We start from the raw sequence: 12385 nt of genomic DNA, 5'->3' as shown, positions 1-12385 counted from the left end.
CACATTTACTTCCTAACACATCTACCTCCTAACACATTTACCTCCTAACACATCTACCTCCTAACACATTTACCTCCTAACACATCTTTCTGACTTGGTCATCTTATAAGTAGCTCGCAAGCTGAAAACTGTGGGCACCCCTGTCCTAACACATCTACTTCCTAACACTCTTTGCATTCATAGTGCTCACTGGAACATTGTTAGAACCTGTGTTTTCATCTCAGATCCGGATATTTCACTTGAATTTCCTTGCTAAGTTTCCCGCTATTTTGAGAAATATTTCAGAAGAGCTTGAATCTGAATTCTAATTGTGGTCACACAAAGTTTCCGGCTTCACAGTAACTATAATCCATAATCCAAAAATGTCACTGTTATGAATGGTTATATTTTCGTCTGTTCCATTTCTTGCCGATAAATATAATAGTGCGATAACTGTTGCTCTTAGAATAATGTGACCATTATTAACCTATATAAAGATGCTTATTTCTTTCCCAGCACAGCTATTGGCTAATTATGGTGTTATGTGCCTTGAACAATGCTGCGGTTAAACAGCCTTTTATTCTACCAAGGTATACACTACCACTTTTACCCTCTGCTGAAAACAATATTTAGTGTAGGCTGTTATTATCCACGCTGCGGTGGGTGAGAGAAACGGTCCAGAAATGTCCAGAAGATTCACGAATCTGAATGGGAGTATCAATGAGGGAAGCCTGGACCAACGACAAGTTTGTCTGGACTTTCACTGCGGAGAGCCATCGCTGACGTGGGCAGGGTGGGGGAGGGGTTGATTGATGATTGGGTTTGCGTCTCTACATCACGGTAGCCAGAGAGAGGGATGAGTCACTGACTGCCTGATACAATATTCAGTGCGGCCACAGCACTGCAGCGTGTGTGCGTAGCATCCTCCTCAGACCCACAAACCCTTTGCAATTTTTTTTTTGGTTTAAGCCGCCTGCACTTAGAGTTTCACAACATGTATCTTTGTGTGGCCACATCATAATGTTTGGCTTCAGATGAGATTAATTAATCATACAAATGAAACTTAAAAATAGCATGCGGGAAATGCAAATGATGAAATGCATTATTGCAACAGCTGTGGGCTGAAATCCACGTTTGTACAATGTATTAAAGTAAATTGTTTATACATCTAGATAGGGGAAACAAAGGATCTGAAATAAGGACACTTGGAATGCTGGATATTCGTGCTTATTTATTGGAATTGGTTTTAAAACAAAACCTATCGACTAGGTCACATCTACTGTGAAACATGAAACTGTAATTATTGTTTTTGGATTGTTAAAACCTGTTTCTGAAGATAAATGCATGGCTTTGGTATACAAAAGCGGTGCTAAATAGTTTAGTAGTTTGATTTTATAAGAGTTGCAATCAAAAACAGGTTCAACAGTGTTCCTGATATGTGGAGATGCATGTAGCCTAGATTAGTTGTATGCCCCGTCTCTGCTGATGCTCATATAGTGCACTACATTTGCTTAAAATTGGCAGATTAATATATCTTAGACCTTCTGAACACATATATCATTCATCAGAGAGAATGGATAGGACTTATTGATGTTTGCTTCTAGCTTTTGATAGCAGGCTATGCATGTCCCTAGTGTCGGTTCAGCAGACTCGATAGCTTACTACTTCATCTGTTAGCAAATCTCTCCACGCTGCTTATGCGAGCTATGGGTACTTCGATGGTCCTCGTATGACAAAAATATAGCCTACACATACGTGTGCATACACTTGACACCTGTTAACTCTTGCTCCTCAGTCTTTTGATATCTGGCGTTGTGTGGACTACCTTAAAACTGTGACGACAGGTCGCCATGGAAACTGCTTTACGCTTCAGGCTCTGGGGGAGAAAACAGTGAGAGATATTTAAGAGTTTCGTTTCAGAACCACGCTCAGCCTGGACAGCGACCGTACACCGCGCTCTGCCTCACTTCGGAAATCAACCAAATGAACCCCAACAAACAAATCCACTGACCCCATCATTATTGGATTTTACGTTCTGGAATTCAACACAGAGAAGCAAGGTTGCGTTTTTGTTGTTATCTAAGGTGAGTTGAGGAATTCCCGTCATTGCAGCGTGAGTTTTAAAGACCCCTGCTTTTGACTGGAATGGATTCGGTTTGTTATTAACATTATTAGAACTTATCGAGGTGCAGATACAGATGGTTACAGAAACGAAATGGCCAACATATACAGATGCTTATTTACTAACAAGTTTGTTTATGATCGCAGCCATGGTGTATACGTCCTCATGGCGAAGTTTTAAAAAACCCAGGGCCAAGTAACGAATTTATATTGACTTGCTCTGAATCACAGTCAAGCGAACCAAAGGGACTAAGGCAGCGGTAGACGAGCCTCTAAGCATCTGTGCTACAGTAGGCTTCGGACTTAATTTGACGTTCCTATAGCACATTGACTGCACCAGATAACACAGGCTTGTGGATGAAGTAATGTTTATTCCAGATGTTTTTAAACCATCACCAAGCTTGAACTTGCACGCGGAACAAACAGCCCAATTTGAACCTAAAATTTAAAAGGAGAGTCGTATTAATCAATCATCATGCGCGTAATGTATTGCTGATAGTGTGTGTGTGTGGGGGGGGGGGGGGGGGGGGGTGCTGTCACGCGCGTGTAGGGCGTGCGTGTCGAATCAGAGACGCAGTCCTCGCGCGTCGTTGTTTTGTGAGTGAGCTGCGAAGTGCCCAACTGCTCTGAAGTTTCAGACGTGGTCAGTGGCTTACGTTTGGCAGCTGTGAACAATATGAAATTTACACTGCACGTAAAACGAGCAGACTAATAACAGTTAGTGGTCGTGTTAAAAGGCGATCTAAAGTTTGGATTCAAACGAATGCGATCATTTCTCAATTATGAGTGACGCACGGATCAAACCATCATGAAGCATTTCGTTTAAATTGCGCCTCCTTTTGTTTCATGAAAGGGGAAATTCAAGGCAGGTGGGAAAGCGCATCTGGGTGCAGTTTTTTTCCAGCTATGACTCACACCGGCTTGTTTGCGGGAGAGAGCGAGGGGAGGGAGGCGGGGGGGGGCAAGGGGTGTAGAATGAAAACAAAATCATACTGCCGCATCACTCTAATTCACCATTAGCAATTCTGTTGTTTCTTTATGCAATTACCAAACGTCAGAATGTCAAACACCTTTAGAGGTCAGTGGAAGAACAGGTAGGATTGACAGGCATTCGGAATTCAGGTGCAAAGTTGTTAAGCAGACTGTGGGACCCATAGCTCGACATGGCTCTTATCACATCATTAAATACGTCACGACCACCACCAACACCCCCCCCCCCCCCCCCCCATGGTTCAGGTCTCTGATTCACGTCTCGGTTACCACAGAGGGACGACAGGAACCGCGGACCCTGAAAAAACTTCATACTGACTTCATATATTGTTTGGTGACAGGGATGGCAGTTTATCTTTCCTTTATTCACTACTACTGTAACGATAATGCAAACGTAGCCGCAAAACCACGGTGATTCACAAGGCACTCTGGATAACCCACGTTGTTCAGATAGCCTCTTAAAGTAGGCTGAAACGATTTTTAAAGCAATCTTATCGTTTGGATTAGGGTTATTATAATGTATGCAAGTGCTTAAATAGGTTTATTTAACTGATGTAAAAATACCTTCGATGATGTGTTAATATAGATGTAGATTGTGGCGATCAAGCGCACGCAGGTGTAAGCGATGATCGGGGTCCAAGCACTTTGTGCAACCTGTATAGGGTCTTTCCAAAAATATAGAAGGATAAGAATGAGCAGTCATACATCTTGGAAACGATACCACCTTTTGGAAAGCAGTTCTGTGTTTTCAGTTATTCAACTAATATAAATTAATCAAAAAAGTAGTTTTTGCAAACTTTTGACAAAAGTAACAACAATAAAATACATTGTAAAACATTTATTTTGCAAACTGCATGTTTGCTTGTTACCAATGACATGTACATAAGATAAAACAGATAGATTTTTTAAAGTAATAATATGATTCAGTGTGAAATGTGTGACTCCAGATATAAACACATTTGCCTATTATGATGTTTTTATGGAAAGTCTTTTGTGTGTCTGTTGACATCCCAAGGGTCAACATATACTGTATCTTGAGCAGGGGCGCAGATGGCACTGGGGACGGGGGGGGGACATGTCCCCTCCAGATTTATATTGACCCCATCCAAAATCTAGCATCTACAAGCATAAACGCATATATTGTACAGCTTGGTCCCCCTCACTTCTGAATTTACATCTGTGCCGATGATCTTGAGGTCTATTAAAAATACATTTAGGACCAATCTGCAAAAGTATATATCACATATTATGTACATGAACTCAAAGACATTAGCAGTTTTTATATGATTTTATATGATTCTGATAGCATGACCTTTTTATGACTTATCTGCATGGCTCATGAATCAGTAACTGCACTGAAACATGCTGTGTCCATGTGTGATGGTGCCATTATCCAGGTGGCCATGCCTGTTATACACAAAGTTGATTATGTATTTTACTAAACAGTTTTCTATATGGAATTTGTCTGAATGAGCTAACTGCTTGTTACCTGCACTTTCACACACTTGTCACACACTTATATTTATGTACACTGGTCATTCACTTAGAGAAGTATTACTCAGAATAACTGGCATGTGCATTGTTTATGATAACTAATGGACAATGCTAATAAATCAGTATATATATATATATATATATATATATATATATATATATATATATATATATATATATATATATATATATATATATATATATATATATATATAGAGAGAGAGAGAGAGAGAGAGAGAGAGAGAGAGAGAGAAGAGAGGGAGAGAGAGAGAGAGATACGTAGTATATATCTATTAATTAATAACGCTAAAATGATTAATGCATTCCATCATCTGTGAGTCATTCAGATTAACCCTGTTGGCTCTGGTAAAGGCAATCAATAGCCCCTGTCTGGCACAGGCTTACTGATCTAATACTGGAGCCTTGTTTTTTTCATTTGTCCGAGGCATAGAGTTCTCTTAAAGGTTTATAGAAAATTATTTGTATAATCTTATGTGGTTTATTTCTGTCCAGTAGAAATCCAAAACTTACTGCTCTGGTTTTCTCCACAATGTCATAAAATTCATTTTGGATTATTCATTTTAAATTCTTATCATACAAAATGTAGAGAGCTTTCTTCATAACTAAATGTTGTGAGTCCCCACCCAAAGGCTGTGAAACATTATATAGCCCTTTAGCTCACAGAATGAGTCATCTAGTGAAGATACTTAGTGACACACAGGGACGTGTACTCTTACCCACACAGGGGCAGAGAACAAATCTTTGTCAAAATGTGCAAAAAATGAAATGTAAATCGCAATGTAGAGGAAAAACAATTACTCTTATATCTGGATAAAACAGATCAATTGTTCTAGATAGCATTTTTACAGCACTGTTAACAAAACTGTGAAATCAAGCAGCATAAATTCTCACAACATATGTCCATGAATTCTGTTTGATTTTTAACATATTTTGAGTCATCTGCACTAATGAAAGACGCTGTTGCACCACATATGATAATTACACAGGATTTGATTTGAAGCCAAACAATCAAGATACTGAAAGCTAAATATTATTCAGCTTGGATCATCACGGGGTTGTTGCATGTATAGATGATTATGTAAATCACAGCCCTAACCATCATTTGAGTTTCATTTCATTTGGAGACAAAAAAATCTTGACATGAAAATGCTGTGCTATAAAACAACATGGAGAGGAAAGAGTGTTCAGTGTGATCGTGCGGCATTCAACACTCAAAAACGTTTGCATTCAGAAGCCCATTTGTAAGACTCTGCTGTGTATTATCAACAATTATTTCTCTTTCCCTCTTTCTCTTTGTTTCTTGTTCCCTTTCCACATCTCTCTATAATTTCTCTCCTTGCAGAACATGACGGAGGCGAAGGACGACCGGCGATTCCATAATCTAACGCAGGAGCAAGTAGACACTCTGGATCAGGTTCTCACGGAGATCATTCCCATTCATGGAAGGGGGAACTTCCCTACTCTGGAAATTAAGCCCAAGGACATCATCCATGTTGTCAGAGAAAGGCTGATTTCCAAGAACATCAAGGTGAGGGATGTGCGTCTTAATGGCTCCACTGCCAGCCATGTACTAGTCAAAGAGAACGGCACTAGCTACAAGGACTTAGATATTATCTTCGGTGTGGAGCTCCCTAAACAGGAGGATTTCCAGATTATAAAAGAGGTGGTCCTTGGCTGTCTCCTGGATTTCCTACCACAAGGCGTCAACAAGGATAAAATCACGGCTCTCACTATGAAGGAGGCCTATGTGCAGAAGATGGTCAAAGTCTTCACCGAGCATGACCGATGGAGCCTCATCTCACTCTCCAACAATAGTGGTAAGAACGTGGAGCTCAAGTTTGTCAGCTCTCTGCGTCGGCAGTTTGAGTTCAGCGTGGACTCCTTCCAAATCATCCTGGACACGATGTTGGAGTCCTACCTTGAGGCTGAGCGACGGGAAGTCGCACAACGCAAAGAGAATGAAGAGGATGTTTCAGAGGTTCAAAGTGTTGGCTCTCAGATAGGTCTGTTACATGAGCAGACCACCTCTGCTGGTACTGAGAGCCACACTGAATCAGATGACAATATGACAGGTGAAACAACGGACATGGCCAGTTTGCGTGAATGTGTATGCCACAGTGAAATAGAAATGATGGAGGAACAGCAAAAGCCTTCCACAGAAGAGACTACACTAGAAGTGATCCATGAACAAGGCACTGAAGAGCTGAGTGAGTCTATAACTATGCCTGAAACTGCTGACAAAATATCAGAAGTGTCTGACACAACAGTGGTTATGAAACAAACAGATGAGAACGATGAAAATAATTGTGTGTGCACAGAGGAAACGCAGGAGGATCCTTCAGATAGTGTCAGCACTGGCTCTCTTGTAGAAACTGAACAGGTGATTAGTGTAAAGAATAAAGACACTGATGAAAGTGACACACAGTCCTCAGCCCCTGAAACAAATGTCCTTATGGAAGAATCCAAGGAGCCTGTATGCATGGTAGCTGCAGAGACAGTTCCTGGTGAATATGCCCATAAAACAGAACATGTGGACACTGCATGTGAGCCGATGCAGACTACCGAAACAGCAACTGAAGCTACGTCTCTCATTCAGCAGGGCACATACCAGTCTCTTCCTTCTCCTATCAGCAGTCCGACACAAACAACAGAAGATTCAAACAGCGAGTACCCTTTACCTCCTCCTGCCAAAAAAACTACTCGAAGTTCACAAATGACCGTTCTTAAACATTCCTCACCAAAACCTCCCAGGAAAATGTCGAGAAAGGTTACATGCGTTCCACACTCAGCAGAAAAGTCATTGTTAAAAGACTCAATAGTTAAATCTTGTCAGCCTGTCAGCCATTCACTTAATGTAGGTGACCCAAAAGAATCAAGACCTATGCAAGTTGATTTGCCCAGTCTTACCACAAACTGCTTAGAGTCATTATCCAGTGCCTCAAATGACAATGAGTCTATGTTCAGGATATTGGACATATCCACCCCAGCCTTTAGGGTTGCATCCCAGGAGAATGGCATGCACTCAAAAAATACACTTTCTCTATGCTTGTCTCCAGACAAAAGTGTTCAAACTCAAGTACAGACCTCAGAGCCAGAGACTGGTGAAACTACTAATCATTCAATTCTAAGCCCTTTCTCCAAGCCTTTTAGTTTCCCAAAACTAAAGGAACAAAACATGGCAATCCAACCTTTTCCTGAAAAAGTGAACAAACCACCACCTCAGTCAGTGAAGCCAGTTATTCAGGTCAATTCTCAGTCCATAGTCCAGGTAGACGATGACCCCACGCTCAGTCTGAACTCTCCCTGCAAAGAGGAGACTGATCTTTCTGATCAAACTGATGAGTGTGCTCCAGAATATTCCAAATCCCCAGATACTGCCATGCTGACAATAGACTCTTCCTCAAAGTCACTGACACCTCTGTCCACAAATCTTGTTATTGATTCAGAGGAGGTAGAACATACTTCCCAGGGCTTAGTGCTTCCTGTTGTTTCATCACAGGTTCCTGAGCCCTCCATATCATGTCCACAGCCTCAGGAACTGCCTGTGTCTTGCACACAAACTTTAGATCCTTCAGTATTAATGTCACACCTTCCAGAGCCACCTATTTTAATACAACCAGCTCAAGAACCCTCAGTGTTACCAACAGATTTTCTAAAACCACCTGAAATAATGTCAGGTCTTCTAGAACCTCCCTCTTCCTCATCAGAGAACCAGCAGTGTTGTGTAACGCCCTCAAATGTTTTGGAATCTTCCACATTGTTGTCTGAGGGATCAGAGTCTTCTGTACTGTCCTTTCAAACTCTGGAACCACCTGAGAGATGTGCACAGACAATAGAACTTTCTAAAGAACCACTACAAGCTGTGCATCCTTCCGCATCACCAGCTGAAGTCCTACAATCTCCTATTCCACTAGAGTTAGAAACCCCAGTAGAGGCTTCCCAGAGTTCAACTTCATCAGACTCTGAGACTAAAAAGCTTCAGCCTCCTCCCAGAGAGGTGCCGTCCGTTACGGTGGTTGCAGAAAGCATGTATGGAGATTTTGAGCAGGCCATGGACCACTTGCGCTACCGGCTAATTGCAACACGCAACCCGGAGGAGATCCGGGGGGGCGGCTTGCTCAAGTACAGCAACCTGTTGGTTCGGGACTTCAAACCTGCCAGTGAGACAGAAATTAAGACTTTAGAACGTTACATGTGCTCCCGGTTCTTCATCGACTTTTCAGATGTGAATGAGCAGCAGAGGAAGATTGAGTCATATCTGCGGAATCACTTCATCGGCGAAGAGAAGAGCAAGTATGACTACTTGATGACACTGCGGAGGGTGGTGAACGAGAGTACGGTGTGTCTGATGGGTCATGAGAGGCGGCAGACACTCAACATGATTACCATCCTGGCTCTCAAGGTCCTGGGGGAGCAGAATATCATCCCCAACACCAACAACGTCACCTGCTACTACCAGCCTGCTCCGTATTTGGCTGACCACAACTTTGGCAACTATTACATTGCCAGTGGCCAGTCTCCCCTTATATATCACCCATATCCCCTACACATACACATGCAGACTGGGCTGGTTTAGCACTGGGAATGAGGTCTACGCGCTCCCTTTGAGCAGATCGACAACCTCCTGCAACCTAAAATGGCTACCACAAGTAAAACACAAATCCTCAGCATGAGCACTTAGATGAACAAAATCCCAATTTGAGTGCTTTCAACTTAGAAAAAAAAAAGGAAATTCTGTATTTAAATCAGGAATTGACAGTGGTTTTGGTTGCCAGTAGACTAGAGAATCTAGGGGACCACATCTGTCCTGGTCAGCTTTTGTTGAGATCAGAACAGTCAAAAATCAGTGGAAATCGAATACACTAAAACATCAGACTTAAAGGCCATTGCACTAGCAGAGTCTACAGCTACCAGTAATGAATGTGCCTAGCACATTGAAAGGAATGTTCTAGAAACATGAGGCTGGAGAAAAAGGGAGATAGTGAGGATGAGCAAGACAAGAAGCTAGATGGAGAAAATGATCTTCAAGGAGCCTTGTGAGATGTATAGATACAATTTCTGAATTTAGGATTGCTAATCTGGCCGTATCTATTTTTCTCTTATCAGGAGATCATACTGAATATGTTCTCATCATTTGTTTGTACTCACATTGTTCATACTAGTGCACGGTCATGAAAGAACAGTGCAAAATGAATTACACTGAAAAAAAAAACGAAATTAGATAAATAAACTCCCGTTTTTAAGTATATCATACTGATCTACAGTGCCAAATGTACATGAAAAGCAGTCATGCTGTAAGATACATTTGCATCTGAAAGTCAACTTTTATAGTCTGAAATATCAAGTAAATTTCTTAAATTGCTTTAAGAAATCCAGGATCGTGTTCCTGAGACAAATTGTTATTCTTTTTAAAGAACAACTTGAATTCCAATGATGCAAAAATGCAGTGTTTTACAAGGTGTGGGTTTTAACTGCAGACATAATGGGTGTCTATAGAAATTTTATATCATATTATGACATGTGATTAAGAGGGAATTATGAGAGATGTATTCAATTTATTCCTGTCATACATTTGTAGGGGCAGGCCTCAGCAGTCAATGACTCATGGCTCAGCTCCATGGTGATTCTTACCAGCTGCATGATTGATCTCAGATGTAAACCAGAGTGAAATTTATATGAAGTGAAATGTCTGCATCTCTTCCTTTGGGCCTTTTATCCTTGTTGGCTGTAAATGTTTTGTTTGTGTGTCCAGAATGTGAATTCTGTTTTTTTGGATTGTTGTCAAAAACCGTCGCGCGCATAGGCGTGAGAGAGCTGCGAAATGTTGTCACCGAAAATGTTACTGCCAAATTTCACCACATGAAGACTTGAGTCATACTGGAGTCTAATGGACTTGCAAAAGTACACACTGACTGTGATGAGGGAGAAAACAGAAAAGATCTTAATGAAGTGTGGAGGTGTCTTTTGTGTATCAGTGATGCACAAAGTCAACTGGACTGAGTAATACGCAGCTCTGATTTTATTTACCGTATGATGCATATTTAGCCTCAAAGGAAACTAAGTGAAAGTATAACATAGTCAAAGGTGAGGGGGGGGGGGGGTCACTATGCTAAGGGACATGAGAGAGGAAGTATCATCTTATCAGGAGCGCCTGAGGTGCAAATATACATTTTTTAATGTTAGTAACAAAACACATATATTTTTCCAAGAAAAAATTTTAACATCATAGGACAGTGCAAAGAATTTGTGCCAGATACAGACACACACACACACACACACACACACAATACAAATGATAGTTATATATATAGATAAGTTGCCAAGAATGAGTCTATGGTTGAGGTAGGTCTTTCAGAGTAATATAATCTTATGTCACTGTTCATAAGTTCTTGTGAGGTCCTAGCTTTGAATTTGTGAAGTATTATTCCTTAGCTTTACTGTATGATATCTTCAAGTCCATTATGATGTCTTGCCCTAATGTTTTTGTCTACTTTGGAAATCTGGCTTCCCTGCCAAAACCTTTAGTAACACTGTGCTTAGACATAGGCTTAGACTGGTTTGAATTGTTTACCTAAGCAAGGCTTGCAACCATTCACCAACCATGGAACCCTAAAAAAACAGTTGACCAAAGATGGAGTTTGTAGGAAAACTTAAGTGCCTAAATGAAGGTGATTAGTATCAGAACTACCACAACTACAGAAAAGGAGAGACAGAAGAGAAAATCAAACACACAGGAAAGGGGAGAAAGGAGAGGAGAAGTGAGAGATGGAGACAAAGACAAATGTAGTTGCCGCTTGTTCTCATAATTTCAAGTGTATGTTTTCACCTTGCCTTCCTCTAGTGCTGGTTGTGTTGATGTCAGTTCTGTAGTTCTTTAATATCTGCTTCATGTACCTTTAATTAAAAAATATATATAGAGAACCACACATGGGTATTTTGTCTTCTGTCTGTTCTGTCATTATGTGTGTAAATACTGTGGTGTCCTCTGGATGTGAATGAAAATGTATTACCACATTGTAGAATTAGTAGTAGAGTGGTTCAAGTTATCTGAACAACTTGCTGCCAAGATGATAACAAACCCATATTATGTTAGCCTTCTAACTTCAAGTGTGTGCATGGTTGTGTATGTACACACACACACACACACACACACACACACACACACACACACACACACACATATATATATATATATATATATATATATATATATATATATATATATATATATATATATATATATATATAGAGAGAGAGAGAGAGAGAGAGAGAGAGAGAAAAAAAGATGAAGAGAGATTCATAGTCGGTTTATTAATAAACTCACGTTTATTACTCCTAAACTAGGGACGTGGTCAAGCTTGACTGTGCAGAAGATGCACCACATCTTTCCAGAAAGATTTAGTAGTCACTATCAAATTTAATTCTCAGAGTGGTCCAGTAGAGGGCGCACTTTCAAGACTGAGAGGACAGAGATCTACAGTTAATTGTCATAGACATGGGATGTAAAAGTGTCAGACGTTAAGTAGATAGATTAACCAAATAAAGGATTTATCTAAATCCTGAAATACTGATCCCATTTTTCTGATCCAAAGTTTAAAGCTACACTCTCTTATGTTTAACGTCATTAATTCACATCAATTTGTGTTGCTCTATTTAACACATTAGTGATTAATATCATATTATCCAAAATGATCTTTTAAGATGACATAATCCGTCCTTCTCTGTCTTCAGAACAGACACGTTTGTTTGATTTTGATTCAAATATTTATAAACACTAACA

The 12385-nt window shown here is 40.4% G+C and overlaps 1 protein-coding gene across 1 annotated transcript; it reads left to right on the top strand.

Moving 5' to 3' along the window:
- Positions 1–1910: 1910 nt before the first annotated feature.
- Positions 1911–11494, top strand: tent5d (terminal nucleotidyltransferase 5D). The gene is made up of 2 exons (XM_077022701.1): positions 1911–2063; positions 5948–11494. Exon 2 carries the CDS (start codon positions 5951–5953, stop codon positions 9179–9181), a length of 3231 nt encoding a protein of 1076 aa, XP_076878816.1. The 5' UTR covers positions 1911–2063; positions 5948–5950; the 3' UTR covers positions 9182–11494.
- The last annotated feature ends 891 nt before the right edge of the window (positions 11495–12385 follow it).

Source organism: Brachyhypopomus gauderio, chromosome 11 (genome assembly GCF_052324685.1).
Source record: "Brachyhypopomus gauderio isolate BG-103 chromosome 11, BGAUD_0.2, whole genome shotgun sequence".
In the NCBI taxonomy this organism is placed as follows: Eukaryota; Metazoa; Chordata; class Actinopteri; order Gymnotiformes; family Hypopomidae; genus Brachyhypopomus; species Brachyhypopomus gauderio.
This window is presented reverse-complemented; position numbering and strand designations above follow the sequence as displayed.

Bases quoted from the DNA above. Each gene is read 5' to 3' on its own strand.
- tent5d (XM_077022701.1), top strand. From the start codon at position 5,951: ATGACGGAGGCGAAGGACGACCGGCGATTCCATAATCTAACGCAGGAG.